Below are 18,982 nucleotides of genomic sequence, written 5' to 3'. Positions count from 1 at the left end.
TATATTATATAATTAATTAAATGTATCAAAATTTGCTTTTAATACATGTCGGTCTCAGAGCATCAATGTCACATGTATTTCTCTTCAAAAGCAAGACACATGAACACTGGTGATGTGAGCTTGTAGATACGGATATTCTTTGCTATAGTCAGCATGTGGTCTCGGAGCTAATTAACACTGAACAAGCTGATCTGATACTGTATTTCAACTACAGTAATATGAGGTGATCTGTAGACTAGCCTTAAAGAATACCATCATATCCTGCTAAACAGGACATTCCATTTGATATTGATGAAACAGTTACACTTTATAATAACTCAAATTAACAAGCATTCATAACCAACTTAAAGTATTTCATTATATGAAAACATGTAAAAGCATTTATATTAATTTATGAAGCATTTATAACATATTATTCATGTAAGTTATTATAAAGTGCTACTGATGAATTGAGAATGAATACACACACCTCAACATTGTCTTGTGTTGACGAATATTTACACAAAGCAGAATCAACAATCCTGTCTGTACCACAGCTTTCAAATTATAACATGGAGGAGAAAGGTTTAAAACACCCACTACACAGTCTTCCACTCCACAATAAAAAGCAAGTGACCCTAGATAGATAATCAAAGGTTGAAAAGGGTGTCGAATAGGGATTATATTTCAATCTTATTCTATTTTCCAGTGTGGACAATAAATATGAAAAGGAAGCTATGTGAAGGAGGGAAAAGACAGAGGCTCATACTAGCACTGCGGTCCATTTAGGATATGATTACAAAGACATCAAGCACCGAAACAAGCCTGTTCATTGGGCAATTGGACAAAACCAGTGCCCAATAACCCAAAAGAAATGAGTGGGGGTGAGCAATAAAAATTAAATTAAATTCAAACATGAGGGTGGCATCCTTTCAGTCACTGGAGCTGGGTTCACACGAATCACACGAATCATACACTGTGGTCTGTTCGCTTAGCTTAGCCCATTGCAAGAGTACAAGACACTGAAGACCAGCTACTCTTGGCAGGCAGGACGAGATGCCTTTACCCTTTGAACCTTCACACTGGGCTGTTCCAAACAATCCACATCGAGAGGTTGAGAGAGTCCGACTGTTGCTGTCTGTCGACCAGGGGGTCTGCTAGCTCTACTGTGCCTTGGATGGTGCAGCAGCAGTAGGACCAGGAGGCTCCAGGGCAGGCCAGTGGCAGTCTATGAGGGCATCATAAAGCTCCTCACTCTCCTCCATGTACTGCCTGTTGACTGCCACCACATCCAATGCCACCATGGGGTCTGCAGGAGGCACACACACAAGGCACACAGTCAGGCACACAGACAAAGGGGCACAGCCCAAGAGCCTTAAAGATCAGACAGACTGGACAGTTTGAAGGCTATACTCCAGGCCTAGGTTCAATACATTATGTCAAATAGTGTCAAATACTTAAGCTGCTTTTTTGTATCATGAAGCTAGAGAAATGAAAGAAAACAGAGCACTCACACTCCAGTCCATCATCTTCAGTCTCCCCATAACCCTAAAACAAAAAGAAAGGTCTTTACTCACAACAGCCATGCCCTAACCCTGAGAACCATGGTTATTAACCTTTAACATCACATATTCAGTGGTCATTAGAATGGTACCGCTTATGTATATGTAAAGAGTGATAGAGTAGAGGGGGTGGGAGAACACACCTGGTTGCTATAGTCATAGTGGTTGTAGTTGTAACCTCCGTAGCTGCCTGTGTTCTGGTCATACCCCCAGTTGGAGTAGTAGTCAGGGTACTGTTGGTAGTACTGGTTGTTGTATGAGTATGGCTGATTGTACCTGTTGTCTGAGTAACCACCTCTGTTTTTACAGGAAAGAAAACCTTTATGAATAAACATATTTATTAAAAATCAATATGCTATTAATAATGAGTAATGAATGAAAAGTGTGGATTATTTGGGATATGTCCTACATCTGTGATGGGAGACAACTTGAACATACCAAACAAATGGAGTAAAAGTGTCTTCTTTCATCTACACACAACTACCTTCTCTACTGTATGAAGGGAGGCTCCGTTAGTCCCTGGACAAAGTAAGTTCAGTGGCATGCAGTACATACCTGCTCTCTCCTTGTCTTCCATATGTGGCGCGGTTTAGTTTGAACCTCTTCGGCTGTAGAGAAGAGAGTTTTTTTCAGAATGGATTATTCCAGACGTTATTTATTTCTAATAAAGTTAATGGGTATATCAATAGTTCACCATATGCCCTATACATATCCAATCCTCTCAGAGTGCCTGAAATAGGTGTAGTAGGTAGGGGCTATGTGTTGATTCGGGATTGGAAATCAATGTGGAATCATTAAATGCTGTGTGTGTGTGGTGGCCCTGTACCGGTGTGGCTCCAGGGAGAGGCTTCCCGTTGACTTTCCTTAGACACCTCTCAGCAGTGGCCTCGTCCGCCAGCTCAACAAAGCAATAGCCTGCCGCACCCCTACACAAGGTGGAGAAGGACCGAAACACATACGTGTCGTGTTTGGTGGTTGTGCAAGTTCTTCTGTTGTTGAATAGTGGTAGTAATATACAGTAGCTACAAGACATCCCCAAAGACAAAAAAAGTCTGCATTAGTCATAACCCTTCTATTGTAGTAGCCTAATGTTCTCCCGTCTTACCAGTTCATTTTGTTCCGGATGATTCTCACCCCCACCACAAGCTCTCCCATGGTGGCGAATGCACGAGAGATGAACTTCTCGTCCATATAAGGCTCTAACTACAGGGGATGAGAGAAAAACACTAAGTTGAACAGAAAACCTCTACTCTAGCTAGCTACTGTAAGTTGCCTACACTCTGTTACTCTACACTCTAGCTAGCTAGCTACATTCAACTGAACATATTCTCAAACGTTCAGGGTCACTGACTTGGCGTGGTCTTTATCACCCAGAAATGACAGTCTTCACTAGACTAGAGGCTCTTTGGGGCTTGTCAGTGAGCAAGAACTAGTTAACGTTGGCCAAATATTAAAAATGCCTGAGGGTGCATCTATTATCTAACGAGCTAGTTGTTATCACGGTGGTAGCACTGAGGGGAGGTAACACTAGCTATCCTAAAGTGGGAGTCACACAAGAGCTAGGATATGCTAATGCTAGTTTTCTATGCATGCAAAGTTGTTATAATAACATATCAGGACTTACATTACCCATCCATAAGCAACTCATTTTGTTTACAATTTCAGTTCACCAACGTAAACACAGCTTCATAACACACGCTGCGATTGTTGCAAATCTGCAGACTGCCATCTAGAGGATTTGCGGATGGTGGTTGGGGGTGTTCCTTTTACTGTTGCATTGTGGGATAGTAAAGTCCTCCACATTGCGTCACATTTCCTAAAACGTATTGGCGCTTTTGGTGCATTCAAGACAACTGGGATTTCGGAAAAAAACGTCAGGGATCTTCAGGTCGGAAAGTCCGAGTTCGAGAAAGAGGCCCGAGTTCCCGACTTGGAACTCCGAGTTGGATGACGTTTTCTCAGGCGGAGTTCGTTTTTCCGAGTTCCCGGTTGTCATGAACGCACTGAAGTCGGAAGTCTGAGATTTCCGAGTTGGCTGTTGTCTGAACACTGCATCGTAAGAAAACTGGAAACGCGGGGGAAAACGAGGTCAAATCATGAAGTCAGTTATCTTCGGGTAGGAAAGTCGGAGCTCTAGAAAGATGTCCGAGTTTCCGATTTGGAATTCCGAGTTGGATGACGTTCAAAACGATTTACCCAGTTGGAGCTATTTTTTCCAAGTTCCCAGTTATCTTGAACTCACGGAAGTCGGCGATTTCCGAGGTCTGAGTACCAGTTGTTTTGAACTGGGCATATCCGCTGCGAACTAGTCATTGGAAAGGTCGTGCCAGGCATAAATGTAGCTTGTACCACATGACAAAGACGTGGGTCACTAAAACGTTTTAAAATATGATGTGGTTACTTCAAGTATGTGCCTTTTGGATTCCGGGATTAGATTTTACAGTAGCACGAAAGCGTGCGCGTTCAGTTCAATAAAATCTGAAGAATCAAATAACATTAGCTGACATTACCTTCTAGCTAAATTCACAGAATAACTAGGTAAACATGAGTCCTGCTACAGGACTTCCTGCTTCTTCGGGATCCCCTGGAAGTAGCACACCTTTCTCCATAACTGGACATATCCAGCAAGTCTACAGCCATGTCAAAATAGAGAATTTGGTTGCAGGACTCAGTGGAGGAGTCGTGTCAACACTGGTGCTTCACCCTCTTGACCTAGTCAAAATCAGGTTTGCAGGTAACGTATGTCAATGTGTGGCTCTAAACCTCTTAGCTACAAGGTGTTTATTTGTCCTGACTAAAAAGGATTTGCAGCAGCTAGCTAACTTCTACCTTTGACAGGTGTAAGAACCTGAAAATGATGCAATCGGCACATGGTAATAACATAGGAGTAGCTTGCTACCTGGCTATAACAGTTGATGTTCTGTTGACTCTGACAGTGCATGTTTTCCCCTGCCTTGTCTTTTCCTGCAGTGAGTGATGGACTGGACCTGAGACCTAAATATAATGGCATTATTCATTGTTTGAGAAATGTGTGGCAGCAGGAGGGGGTCCGAGGACTCTACCAAGGAGTCACCCCCAACATCTGGGGTGCTGGGGCATCATGGGGACTCTACTTCTTCTTGTATGTATAACCAGAAGAAGTAAAACCAGTCTACTTTCTCAGGGATAATAACTTTACAATATGACACTGGATGACATGACAGTCCATCAGCTGACATATATTTGAATTTCAATAGTCTATCCCAGGTTTTTTTTTTTACTTTTCTTTACCAGGTAAACTGCAAACATATTTTTTTTTTTACAAAATCAAATTTTCTGCAATTCTACAAATGTTTCCATTGAGGCGACATAAAATGTTGTAGATTTGAAGCTAGTTTACAGCAATTCTACACAGTTTGGCATGGAGCTGAGAGACAATTCTACGGTTTTAAAGCTAATTTCCAGCAATTCTATGCATTTTGCAATGCTTAATGCTGTGTTCTGCTGCTCAGACATTATAATAAAATCCCTGACTGTCTAGCTATTATTGGATTGTTAGTGCTCAAATATGGTATTATTTCAAATATATACAGTACCAGTCAAAAGTTTGGACACCTACTAATCTTTATTTTTACTATTTTCTACATTGTAGAATAATAGTGAAGACATCAACACTATGAAATAACACATATGTAATCATGTAGTAACCAAAAAAGTGTTAAACAAATATATTTTAGATTTGAGATTCTTCAAAGTAGCCACATTTTGCCTTGATGACAGCTTTGCACACTCTTGGCATTCTCTCAACCAGCTTCATGAGGTAGTCACCTGGGATGCATTTAAATTAACAGGTGTGCCTTGTTAAAAGTTCCTTTGTGGAATTTCTTTCCTTAATGCATTTGAGTCAATCAGTTGTGTTGTGACAGGGGTGGTATACAGAAGATAGCCCTATTTGGTAAAAGACCAAGTCCATATTATGGCAAGAACGGCTCAAATAAGACATGAAGGTCAGTCAATCTGGAAAATGTAAAGAACTTTGAAAGTTTCTTCAAGTGCAGTCGCAAAAACCATCAAGCGCTATGATGAAACTGGCTCTCGTGAGGACCGCCACAGGAAAGGAAGACCCAGAGTTACCTCTGCTGCAGAGGATAAGTTCATTAGAGTTAACTGCACCTCAAATTGCAGCCCAAATAAATGCTTCACAGAGTTCAAGTAACAGACACATCTCAACATCAACTGTTCAGTGGAGACTGTGTTAATCAGGCCTTCATGGTTGAATTTCTGCAAAGAAACCACTATTAAAGGACACCAATAAGAAGAAGAGACTTGCTTGGGCCAAGAAACACAAGCAATGGATATTAGACCGGTGGAAATCTGTCCTTTGGTCTGATGAGTCCAAATTTGAGATTTTTGGTTCCAACCACTGTGTATTGGTGAGACGCAGAGTAGGTGAACGGATGATCTCTGCATGTGTGGTTCCCACCATGAAGCATGGAGGAGGAGGTGTGATGGTGTGGGGGTGCTTCGCTTCGCTGGTGACACTGTCAGTGATTTATTTAGAATTCAAGGCACACTTAAGCAGCATGGCTACCACAGCATTCTGTAGCGATACGCCATCCCATCTGGTTTTGGCTTAGTGGGACTATCAATTGTTTTTCGCTAGGACAATGACCAAAAACACACCTCCAGGCTGTGTAAGGGCTGTTTGACTAAGAAGGAGAGTTGCATCAGATGACCTGGCCTTCACGATCACCCGACCTCAACCCAAATGAGATTGTTTGGGATGAGTTGGACCGCAGAGTGAAGGGAAAGCAGCCAACAAGTGCTCAGCATATGTGGGAACTCCTTCAAGACTGTTGGAAAAGCATTCCTCATGAAGCTGGTTGAGAGATACATTTTATTTTATGTATTTAACTAGGCAAGTCAGTTAAGAACAAATTCTTAATTACAATGAGGGCCTAGGAACAGTGGGTTAACTTCCTTCATACTGGACACAGAGACGTAAAAATTGTATCCACGATGGTATTCTGTTGCAGCTAGCGATATTCATAAAATAAATATTTTTCACATTAAACCCCCCCCCCAAAAAAATGTGCGTATGCCCTGCAGCCCAGTTTGAAATCCCCTGATCTATCCAATCAAATATGAACTCATAACTTAACATGACTGTTGATAATAGCACTTTTAAATAGCAATGGTAGCTTAGGGATTTGTCTATTGAAATGTCCAATGAATTTTCTGTACTGTCTGTGTTAACTTCCCCCACAGTTACAATGCCATCAAGGCGTACACTAAGGAAGGGCGTCAGTCTGAACTGAGTGCCACAGAACACCTGCTGTCAGCCGCCCAAGCAGGTTAGTACTGCCTCTGTCTAGACCCCAGGGACACACACACTGATGGTGGCGTGAGGTCAATACAATGTCTATAACCACAACTTCGAAGGTCAACACTGTTTTATCTATCCGCATAGGACCAGTGTGGGTCGGTCCATGCTTTCATTCCAATCAAACAGTTACCGTTACACAGCGAAATAAACATATAGTCTGCTCCACTAGTCCAGACTTTGATTAGTTGATTCAGGCGTGTGACTGACTGATTGGAACAAAATATTTGACACTTCTGACTCAGGAAAAAGTACATATGTGTATACATTACATTACAGTTACTGGTAAATTTTGTGATCTTTTATTCCTTTTTTGGCTATATACAGTCATGTGATTTGATTTACCCTAGCCTAATGATGTTAGAGAGCTCAGTGGAATAAACTAATGCACTGCACTCACTGCCAGACAATGGTAAAGGGAAGAAAGACACTGACTGCCCTGTGTCATGTTCTACCAACCTCAAGTGACTTTAATGAAACTTAATGAGATAGGGGTCTTCACCAGCTCCATCCTTCACAGGCTCCATGTAATGTAGCGTAGAGCTTGTAGTTTGGTTTAATTCATGTTGTATACTTATGCAGCTGTGTGTGTGTGTGTGGGTGTGTGTGTGTTAGCTCAGAAACTCACCTCTTTTCCCTCTGTCTCCAGGTGTATTGACTCTCACCCTAACCAACCCTATCTGGGTGACTAAGACTCGCCTGGTGCTGCAGTATAACGCTGATCCCACCAGGAAACAGTATAAAGGGATGATGGATGCACTGGTGAAGATCTACCGGCATGAGGGGATACCTGGACTGTACAGGGTGAGGCTCAGTATAACCCAGGTTTTGTCATCTGTATTTATGATGGCTGTATCCTGAATAGAGCTTATTAGGACTCTTGTCTGCTTACAGGTCAGGTCCAGTGAATGTGCAGGACATGTGAATGGTGCCATATGTAAACATGTTTTCTCCTTAAGATCCCTCACAGCCTAAAATTAGGCAATGTACCATAACACTTCAATTTAACGCTGTCTCAAATAGCCACCTGTCCTTTTTAATAGCCGGGCATCGGCAAACACTTCAGCAAATAAATGCCTGTTTCAAATAAACGCTGGGTCTAAATGAATTGTTTACGAGGTTACCATGGACAAAGCTCTGATATTCCCACAGTCAACATTTTTTTATTTTATTCTGTCATTGTTGCTAGCCATGGCGCCACCAAAAAGAAAACACGAGATCAAATGGAGCTCTCTATGTAGCTGATGCGCGAAATTGGGGAGTATGATAGGCACGCTAGTCTTTGCAAGTCTGATCTACAATGGATTTGTTATTATAATGTTTATACTGGTCACAATAAACAGTGTGGTAGTCTTTTCAACTTTTCATTGAGAAAAGCTGTGTGCATTAAGGAAATAGTCGCCTGGCTCAAATAGAAGCCTGGCTCAAATAGAAGCCTGGCTCTAATAAGCACAGATTGTGTTCAGTGATTGAAGCAAATAAACACCACGGCTATTAAAGATGCATAAATCGCTCTGACATTTCTTGGTTGCTCAAATTCTAATAGTTCTAATAAGACTCCTGAACAGGTAATCAAATGGCTACCCGGACTGTTTGCATTGTGTTCCCCCCCTAACCCATCTTTTACGCTACTGCTACTCTCTGTTTATCATATATGCATAGTCACTTTAACCATACCTACATGTACATACTACCTCAATCAGCCCGACTAACCGGTGCCTGTATATAGCCTCGCTACTGTTATAGCCTCGCTACTGTGTATAGCCTCGCTACTGTTATTTATCACTGTCTTTTTACTGTTGTTTGTATTTCTTTACTTATCTATTGTTCACCTAATACCTTTTTTTGGGGAAATTGCACTGTTGGTTAGCGCTTGTAAGTAAGCATTTCACTGTAAGGTTGTATTTGTTCCACGTGACAAATAAACTTTGATTTGATTTGAGTTAGCCTCATTTAATTTAGTGTAGTGTAGAGAATCATTGTACCATCTAAACCGCTGTGAAATAGCTTTTCCATACTCCAAAATATTGTATTTTCAGATGTTTGAAGCTGGTGTACAAAACCGAAAGTAAAAGCCGCAAAACAAAACTTAAGAACGAGAAGCATAGAAATAGCCACATAGAACAGATCTACCACTTCTTAGACCTGCTTTCAATGAGTGACATACCTACAACTCACATTTCAATGTGAATTTGGTCATTTGCCCAAAAAGTTACATATTGCAGCTTTTATTGAAGTTTTACAGTATGTACTGTAGTTGCATAAAATTTGAATGTATGTCTTGTAGACTACCACTAGGGGGCAGTACATCCATTTGACATTTTAGCAATTTAGCACACTCTTATCCAGAGGGACATACATTTAGTGCATTCATCTTAAGATAGCTAGGTGAGACGACAACATTTCAGTCAGTGGTGGAAAAAGTACCAAACTGTCATACTTCAGTAAAAGTAAAGATACATTAATAGGAAACGACTCAAGTGAAAGTCGCCCATTAAAATTCTACTTGAGTAAAAGTTTAAGTATCTGGTTTTAAATATACTTAAGTATCAAAAGTAAATGTAATTGCTAAAATATACTTAAGTATAAAAAGCAAAAGTATCAGTCATTTGAAATTCCTTATATTAGGCAATCCAGACGGCACCAAACCAGTACAGCTACCCCAAAAACTACTTAAGTAGTATGTTAAAGTATTTTTACTTAACTACTTTACACAGCTGTTCACAGTCATAGTAATACGTACATTTTTTCCTCAATAAAATAGTTAGTAGTGTTAGTAGAAGTAGATCATGCACAGGGCAGGGCTGATCAATGTCAGTCCTCTAAGGCCAAAACACTTCTGGTTGTCATCCTCTACTTCTAATAAGGGACTAATTCAGACTTGGGACACTAGTTGAGTGCAATTAACTACCAGGTAGGGAAAAAAACAGAAGTGTTTCGGACCTCCAGGACCGGAATTGAACAGCCTGGGTAGTCGATAGGATAAATTGTCTTTCAAGATATTAGTGTCTTTAAATCAGCTATAAGTATTTTTCAATATTATAAATACCATGATCATATCAATTGGATTTGGAAGATAATATATAACATTTCATTTCAAAGTTTATTTGTCAGGTACAGATAATGACCCCGGTGTTTAATCCTCCAGGGGTATGTTCCTGGTTTATTTGGCACATCACACGGGGCATTGCAGTTCATGGCCTATGAGGAGCTAAAGAGAGACTACAACAAATATAAGAAAATGCCTTCAGAAGCTAAACTGGTGAGTGCAGACTGCAGAGTGAGGAAACATTAAGACTTCTATAACCACACTTCGTTTTAATGACTCAACCATATGGGTAATAAACCTTTAAATTACTTATTAAGAAAACCCACATCTAAGTGTTGCAGGATTTCTGGAAGAATTACCGTAATGGTTATGAAAGAAGTGACTCACAGGCATCATTCCTCCAACCTCTCTCTCTCTCGGTCTGACCAGAATCCATTGGAATATATCACAATGGCAGCTCTATCCAAAATATTTGCTGTGGCTACCACATACCCTTACCAGGTGGTGCGGGCTCGCCTGCAGGACCAGCATAATAAGTACAATGGAGTCCTGGATGTGGTCAGGAGGACATGGAGGTAGGCCAAGACCACACTGTTGGTTAACTGTACATACAGGGAAAACAGCTAGTTTTAGGTTAACTAGCCAAAACTTGGTAGAATTGACTGTTAACTGGGCATATAACCATGTTCATGGGTTAGGTAACATAACAGTATGAAGCAACGAAGATCTGCAGCTTCAAACTCTAACCCTATAGAGAGCCATGAGAAAGCTTGCTAACGCCCATTCCAATGCTGCCATTTCAGTCTGTTTTTTTTCTCCCACATAGTGACTACTGTGTTTCTTTTGGCCCCTCCTCCACAGGAATGAGGGAGCTGTAGGTTTCTATAAAGGCATGGTGCCCAACCTGATCCGTGTCACCCCAGCCTGCTGTATCACCTTCGTGGTCTATGAGAACGTGTCTCGCTTCCTGATGGGCCAGAAGTGAGGAGGACTAAGGAGACAGCCATGGAAGGACCACAAAAAGGAAGGGATTCAGACAGTGTATGTGGCGCTAGATAAGATAAGCCATGAACTGAAGTCTGCAGAACTGTCACAGCAGGTAACTGGACAACTGAAGCGGACATATCACCTGGATGCACCTCTGGCAGCCGAGTCAAAACATGATGTTGACAATGCTGATAATTAAAGACTGGTCTCTGTCTCTTCCTTGGATGCATCACAGAAGAACAGACCTACTGGTACTGTACAGGATGTGGGTGTGAAACATCAAAGCAAAAAGCAACCATTCTTTCAATGCTGCTGGCTGGCTGTGTGTGTGTGTGTGTGTGTGTTAAAAGAGCATACCTGCTATTTTCAGGGTACTAATGTACGCCCAATTTGTTTTTATTTAATGGATTGGTATCATACTGTAGTGCATATAATTATGTCATAGGAAATGATCACAGATGACTGATTGCACCGTTTAACATCTTTGAAATAATGTTAATTTCAGAAGTCTTCATTTGAAATATCAATGTTGAATTGGCATTAGTTCATTTTCAGGTAAAATGTTCTATTAAAGTTTAAAGCTTTATGTTGCTTTTGCATTTCAGATAATTTTACATTTTGCTGTGCTGTGTTCACTTGTCATTTCAAAACGATATGAACACAATTTTTTTTATGAATTCACCTGGTCATGCATAAACAATGTTCAACAAAAGTTCTGATAGTAAAACATTTGTTAGCTTTTTGTAGCTTCAGATTACATTTAACAAAGATAACAAAGATATCAACACATGCATTTCTTTATTAATTTACCTGGTAATGCATAAACCAATGTTCAAATGATGTTCTTCTCTGATAGGAAAACATTTGTTAGCTTTTTTTGCTTCAGATAAAATTTTAAAGCTGTGCCGTGTTAACTTGTCACTTGAAAAATATATCTACCCATGCATTTCTTTATGAATTCACCAATTTTCAAAAAACGTATTTTCTGATAGGAAAACATGTTATAGTGTAATGAGTAACACAATGCTTGATTCATATAACATATTACTTAATTGACAGTAATTCAAAATCTTGCCTTATTAAACAGGAATGGGACTAATGAGGAATACATCTAATTTCAGGTGGCCAATATACTAGACCCTACCCATGTGCTGTAGTACAAAACATTCAAGTGAACATCAGTGATCCTGTAGTAGGCTTTAGCCACAACTGAAGTTGTCTGATTGGCCAGAGGACATTGTCAAAGACTAGGAACCCATCCAGAAACTAAACTGATATGTAGTCAAAGGCTTCAGAAGGACTGTTAGGGGTTCTTTCTCTATGGGGCCTGGTCTCATCACTTAATAAAGACGGCCTCATTTGGGCAACTCCTCTATGAAGACCCTGGATACGGAGTTCCACCCTGTAGATGCGTCTCCTCTGGGGTAGTCAGCACAGGTCCCCACCCAGATAGCCACGTCCACCAGGCCTGCCCGGATCCCCTCACACAACCCTTCAACTGGGACAAGACGAGAGGAATACACAGGTCATAGATCCCCTCACACAACCCTTCAACTGGGACAAGACGAGAGGAATACACAGGTCATAGATCCTCTCACACAACCCTTCAACTGGGACAAGACGAGAAGAATACACAGGTCATAGATCCCCTCACACAACCCTTCAACTGGGACAAGACAAGAGGAATACACAGGTCATAGATCCCCTCACACAACCCTTCAACTGGGACAAGACAAGAAGAATACACAGGTCATAGATCCCCTCACACAACCCTTCAACTGGGACAAGACAAGAAGAGGAGTTACTCTAACAACTGTTAACAAAGTGTTGTTTCTACAGTCATTAATGCATAGTTAAAAGGACGAAGTGTCACTGAGAAAAATACTAAGGTCATTGAGGTATATTTACAAGACAACTTCCTGAGTTACATTGAACACACACTGCCGTATGTGTGCCAATAGAAGGGCTGTTAATTGCTTTGTTTTGGTCTTGCTACAGTGGTGAACTTGGCAGCTAAAGAAAAAATAGTGGGCATGCGTATGCCAAATGTCTTGCTTCACAGTAGAATTTAAACAGTAATAGTAGAGATATTATTAATATTTTAAGGCTACAATAGATTTCACATTTGAGATATAAGCAAAATAGCACCACAAACAAATGGCTACCACTAGCTACTCTCAGTTTAGCTCCGTTCCACTTACCGGATGAGCTATACATGTTGGTGGTATAATCTGTAACCAGATGAGGTTCTGTATATAGTGAGTGTAAGGTTGATTACCAGATGAGGTTCTGTGTATAGTGAGTATAAGGTTGATTACCAGATGAAGTTCTGTGTATAGTGAGTATAAGGTTGATTACCAGATGAGGTTCTGTGTATAGTGAGTATAAGGTTGATTACCAGATGAGGTTCTGTGTATGTTGATGGTGGAGTTGAGCTCAGGGCTGCCTTGGTCGAGGTAGATGATGAACTCGATGGGCAGAGGTCCTGTACACTCAGCTCCGTTGAAGGTGAAGTACCAACGCTGGCAGCAGGCTGTCTTACACTTCAGCCTCAGGGAGCCGCTGAAGAGCACACGCAGGGCACTGTCTGACCGCAGCTTGGTGAATGTACAGTCCTACAGGGAGACACGAGAGGTGGAGAGGAAATCCTAACACTAGCATCCAATGATAGCATCTTCAATGTTTTATGTTTTGTATTCATGTCTCATTTCAATTCAGTGTGAATAATACAATGTTGTTAACAGTAATTATAATGTTAGTACAGAGGCTTAAGAGCAAATTTAAATAACATGTTAACGAATGCTTTTCTCTAAACGAACACAATCAACATTATTATGGATGATCAATATAGTAATAATGCTGATGTAACTATATTACTCCGTGCCCCAGATCCTGTCTAATGAGCATTGCCTGCTACTTACAGCTATCTTGCCCAGGTCGATCCCATAGTTGAGTGAGTTCCAGGCACACTGCTTGTAGTTGGGTTTCCATGGCTCCTCAAACACCTCACTCACACACTCTCCTTTCTCCCCCTTGATGCCATCACGCCCCGGGATGCCAGGGGTCCCAGGGATGCCATTGGTGCCAGGGTTACCCTCCCTGCCAGGGGTACCAGCCGGACCCTGGGGGCAGCTGTTGTACTGGAGAATGAGAGAGGGAGGGAGAGAGGAAGAGGTGGAGGGAGAGAGACACTGTTATAATGGGGAACAAGAGGGAGAGACAGACTGTTCTAATAACCACACTAATAACATACCACCTAGAGTTAAGAAATACCAGGTTGTCATCTAAGCATCATATGAACTACATCAAATGTATGTGCCTGTCACGATCGTCTTCTTGACAGAGATTGGACCAAGGCGCAGCGTGTGCAAAATACATCTTATTTTATTGAGAAGAGAGAGAAAACACAAAATGAACACTATATACAAACTAACAAAACAACGACCGTGAAGCTAAATAACGTAAGTGCACAGACAAGCAACAAACGTTCAACATAGACAACTACCCACAAAAGCCTACTGCCTATGGCTGCCTTAAATATGGCTCCCAATCAGAGACAATGAATGACAGCTGTCTCTGATTGAGACCCAATCTAGGCAGCCATAGACATAACTAGACAACCTCACTCTTCTCTACCCCATACACATACAACACCCCTAGACTAAACAAAAACACACAAAGACAACCCACCCCAACTCACGCCCTGACCAACTAAATAAATAACAGAAAAAGGAACAATAGGTCAGGAACGTGACAGTGCCCACATTCATGACAATGGACATCTAGACCTGTAATGGATAATGGTGGACACAGACGTCAGTTCAATGTCTAGTTTTGATTTACAGTTGATTGAGTTGTCAACTAACGTGAATTCAACCTGAAATCAACAGAAATGTGAACCTTGTCATGAATTTAGGCTAAAAGTTGGGTGAAAAAAAGACAAACATTTATGAAATTACTTTACGTTGATGACTTTTTGCAAATCCAATCACATTGATTTTTGTTTGTTTAAATGATGTGGAAACAACATTGATTTAACCAGTTTGTATCCAGGGGGACTTGACTCCCAATCACAAAAGTGCAAAAGAAGATGTCAAATGTCTGGGCCATTTGTGACCAAAATAAGTGAGTGATAGAGTGAATGAATCAGGAATTCAGAGTGTAAATCTGTGTTCCTGTGTTTGTGGTCAGTCAGTGACTTGAGACAGACAGACCAGCATGATTCAATGTCCAGTTCTGTTTTGTTTAAACAGATGCTCCCTCTTACTCACAGTGACTCAAACACATAGAGACAGGCTGGCCAAAGTAACCATACCACACACAGAGAGAGAAACCATGCTTCTCTAACATGACTGCTTATTGTAAGACTCTCATACTTAGATATACTTGGTGAATCTGCAACTGAGTAAATGTAAATTGGGGGAAATCATGAAGTATTTTTCTGTGCTGTTGTCTGATGTACTAGGCCTAGAGTCCAGTATTTAACATACAAACGTGTGATACTCTTAGCTAAGCACATTGTATCAGAATAAATAATGTAGCCATGTTCTCAGATCAAGAACATTCACTCAAAGGATATATACGAACATAGGATTTTTTTTTTGCCAGTGCTCAATGAAGTCATCAGTAACCGTTGAGAATCGTCTAGGAAAATGTCCGCTTATTATTAGACATGCAGCTGTGCTGTGCTAGGTTGTGCTGTGCTGTGCAAAGCCTGAGTCTTCTATAACAAAAAAAGAAACAAAAGACAACTTCAGCTTATATTACAGTGAACTGGTTATTTCAAGAACTTGTTCTAATTTGAGCTGATATTGTTCATATTACTTTTAGACAATGAGCATTTCAGGAATGCCAAAATCAAATATAAAATGGGGTAGACTATGGAATTACATGCCGTATTTAAATTCCAGCTGTCGAGACACAAATGGTATAGTGAGCAATATACCAGGCTTGAAGAGACCTGGGCCCGGTTTCCCAAAAGCATCTTAAGGCTAAGTTCATTGTTAGAACCTTCGTAGGAGCATCGTTATATCTCCGAGCTGTTTCCCAAAACCATCGCTATTAACGTTGCACTTGAAAACACTCGAAATCTAACGCCTGCCTCAGACCACTCATAGAACAGCTAAGCGTGCCGTAAAATGCTTTATTTGCCCTCACACGTCACTTTACACACAGAAGATCTCCGCTAAACATAGAATCACATCTGTCTCTGTGAGCATGATAACTTCAGAACAAAAAGTAAAAGTTGCCACTGTCTTTGCAATTGATACAAACTAGCGACCTATAAAAATATGTTTCAAATGAGAGATGACCGCATTAAAATATAAACAGTAAGCTATAGGCCTATTTAAATCATTTTGAAATACATTTCATGTTCAATAAAATTAGTTATATTTTGCTGTCTTTAATTTGTCTCAACATATGTTATGATGTGTAGCCTAACATGTGCACAATGATCTGCCAAATCAGTGATTTAGTGCAAATTTATCATTAGAATAATACCCCTCAATATTTCCAGCCATAAGTGGTAATATCTATCTAGGTGTAGGAGCTGTTCCGTCGTCGGTATTGTGAAATAATTATAACGTTAAGGAAAGATTTCGATGGAGAAAGCTGATCCGAGAACAGCGAAAGCAGCACTTGCTTTCTTTCGATCCTAACAGTATCAACACGTGCTCCAACGATACACTTAGCGACGATTCTCTCTGTATGGTGTTTAGGGAAACGCCTGATACATCTTCGGCCTTTGTAGGAAAGATGTATCTTTAAAACACTCGCAAGCCTACATTCCATCGCTATTGGAAAACTGGACCCAGGACTATTTTTGCCATTCAATGGCTATGGTGGAGCCACCTGGGGGTCTGCTCTGACTGGGGGAGTGATGTATCTGGGTCCCCCAGCCTACCAAACAAAGTACCAGGGTCATAATGTTGAAATAACAGATTGTGACTTTAAGATAAACCAAGTATTATCCTATTAATGCACTATTAATGCACTTGAGCACATGTATGGGATTTGAGATACATAATACATAATAAGTGACAATATGTAAATGCCTCTGTGACTATACATATATTTGAATGTGGTTATTATCCTTTATTAATATATGCCATTTAGCAGACACTTTTATCCATACATTGTTACATATAGGTGGTCCAGGGACTCCAACCCACAATCCTAGCATTGCAAGTGCCGTGCTCTATCAACTGAGCCATACAGGACTGGATCCAATATCATTATAAGACCACCGTTGAGGGAATGAATGTCTGTGATGTTTATTTGGGTTTGATTTGTTTCTGGAAAGAATTCAAAAGCCATGAAAGGAACCTCTGTTTCTGAAACGTGCTGAACAAACTGCAGTAGCCCACTGTATAATATACAGTGTTTATACTTTACACAGACAAACATACTACTGCTGTGATAACAGAGAAAGTGACTGTTATTGCAACTATGGACTAACATTGAGAAATCCCAAGCACACCATACATTAAGTTTGTACTCAATTAGGTTTTACACAGATCCAAACTTTTCAAACGAGCTGGACAAAAAGAAGACCTAAAATAGAGAAAAAAGTGACGTCTCAGTAAACAGTGTGCAGACTTCAAGCCAGGGTGAGAGCATGCTGCTAAAGACATACAGAATACACAGTAACGTTACATTGGCAAGAAAAAAACTATATGCTCTGGAAAGGATGAGATTATTACCATGTTGTTCAAATAAGAGGTTCTTGAATCGGATTCAGCAGAGATTCTGGTGCAGTTTGGTTTATCTGCATCGTTTCCAGTACACTAGACAGATAATAACAAGATGATGTTCATCAAATCACATTACTCAGTTATTACCATGCAGTCCTTTACTGCTGGTCAGATGTATGCACTAGGACTACACCAAAGCAACCACCCACTAGTTTACAGTAGGCTAAACCTACTGGGCAAAAACTGGTTGAAAATGTAGTTTCCATGTGATTACAACCCCAACAAAATCAATGTGATGAGTTGAATCAACGTGGGAAACTAATTGGATTTGCAAAGTCATCAACATAATTGAATTTCGTATTTTTTTTCTCCAAAAAACGTTTAACCGAAATCAAATGACATGGTGACATTTTGTGGGTTTCACGTTGAATTCACGTTAGTTGACAACTGAACCAAATGTAAATAAAAACTAGACGTTGAAATTACGTCTGTGCCCAGTGAACAAACAATGAACCAGCCAGACCCCTCGTGACTTCTGTCTGGGTCTTTGTTATTCTTCTGCATGTTGGACCTTTGTCAACTTCTTGTTTGCATCAGTTATGCCCAATATGCCATATAATATTGAAAGAACATTAGCGAGTGGCCACTGGTCAACGTGGCACCAATCATCCACAGCACATTCAACATGATGGTAGTAGGTATAGAACTGAAAATCACTAAAAAGCAAATATCTTTGAAAAAAACGTTTTGATATTTTAAAGGATGAAATAATGAAAGGAAATTGCAACAATTAAAGGCTTAAACATCGGTTAAATGAAGCATCGGTTAGATGCGGCACTTTGAGGGCTGTGCAGCTTTAACCCAAAATAGTTTATTTGAGATGAGTTTTTTTACCTTTTCGTATTCAACATCCTTCCTGTCAAGTGCCTTTCTCAATTTCTCTGCTCCATGGAAAGGTAGAATCACGCAGGTGATGAGCAGCAGACGAGTTAGAGCTGATACCATCTTTTATTTTCCCAAAAGATCGAGAGAGACCACAGCACTTCCCTTCTGCTCTGCTGCGCCGTACTTCAAGTGAGTGGGGGTTAGGGAAGTTTAGAGCGCGCCTATGCTCTGCCTATAAATGTGTTCTCACATAGCGTATGATTCATGAGTTTTTGTCACTTAAGTTTGTCAAATGTCTGGACCTACTCATAAGTTGTCATGGGCGGGAAATAACATTTTATTTGAAAATATAAATTATCTTAATAATGTGAGCCTACTGCGTGTCAATTGGTCTGGAACTGGAACATGTCTTAACCACATGGTCACTTGTTCAAGACCCGTTTTAGGCTATTTGTTCCCCCTC

General features: G+C 40.5%; 3 protein-coding genes across 6 annotated transcripts; 1 reads left to right on the top strand and 2 right to left on the bottom strand.

Moving 5' to 3' along the window:
* Positions 1–7: 7 nt before the first annotated feature.
* LOC139573477 (tRNA selenocysteine 1-associated protein 1-like) lies at positions 8–3,324 on the bottom strand. The gene is made up of 7 exons (XM_071396965.1): positions 3,166–3,324; positions 2,647–2,744; positions 2,368–2,467; positions 2,097–2,149; positions 1,685–1,838; positions 1,494–1,527; positions 8–1,288 (listed from the first exon to the last, which is right to left on the bottom strand). The coding sequence occupies exons 1-7, from the start codon at positions 3,187–3,189 to the stop codon at positions 1,143–1,145; spliced, it is 609 nt and encodes a 202-aa protein (XP_071253066.1). The 5' UTR covers positions 3,190–3,324; the 3' UTR covers positions 8–1,142.
* A 224-nt stretch (positions 3,325–3,548) lies between these two features.
* Positions 3,549–11,842, top strand: LOC139573475 (solute carrier family 25 member 32-like). 2 transcript variants are annotated; one of them, XM_071396960.1, is made up of 7 exons: positions 3,549–4,275; positions 4,512–4,662; positions 6,789–6,874; positions 7,553–7,707; positions 10,052–10,165; positions 10,382–10,527; positions 10,814–11,842. In XM_071396960.1, exons 1-7 carry the CDS (start codon positions 4,086–4,088, stop codon positions 10,935–10,937), a joined length of 966 nt encoding a protein of 321 aa, XP_071253061.1. In that variant the 5' UTR covers positions 3,549–4,085; the 3' UTR covers positions 10,938–11,842. The 2 variants fall into 2 exon arrangements, with proteins under 2 accessions (XP_071253061.1, XP_071253062.1); XM_071396961.1 differs by lacking the exon at positions 10,052–10,165 and having other exon boundaries at positions 3,579–4,275.
* LOC139573476 (collagen triple helix repeat-containing protein 1-like) lies at positions 11,721–18,774 on the bottom strand. 3 transcript variants are annotated; one of them, XM_071396962.1, is made up of 5 exons: positions 18,529–18,774; positions 17,644–17,727; positions 13,861–14,079; positions 13,338–13,554; positions 11,721–12,437 (listed from the first exon to the last, which is right to left on the bottom strand). In XM_071396962.1, the coding sequence occupies exons 1-5, from the start codon at positions 18,637–18,639 to the stop codon at positions 12,295–12,297; spliced, it is 774 nt and encodes a 257-aa protein (XP_071253063.1). In that variant the 5' UTR covers positions 18,640–18,774; the 3' UTR covers positions 11,721–12,294. The 3 variants fall into 3 exon arrangements, with proteins under 3 accessions (XP_071253063.1, XP_071253065.1, XP_071253064.1); XM_071396963.1 differs by lacking the exon at positions 11,721–12,437 and adding an exon at positions 12,587–12,717 and having other exon boundaries at positions 18,529–18,731; XM_071396964.1 differs by lacking the exon at positions 17,644–17,727 and having other exon boundaries at positions 18,529–18,743.
* Between the last annotated feature and the right edge of the window lie 208 nt (positions 18,775–18,982).

This window comes from Salvelinus alpinus, chromosome 4, assembly GCF_045679555.1.
Source record: "Salvelinus alpinus chromosome 4, SLU_Salpinus.1, whole genome shotgun sequence".
Lineage (NCBI taxonomy): Eukaryota > Metazoa > Chordata > Actinopteri > Salmoniformes > Salmonidae > Salvelinus > Salvelinus alpinus.
The sequence above is the reverse complement of the archived record's forward strand: the minus strand, read 5'-3'. Positions and strand labels throughout refer to the sequence as shown.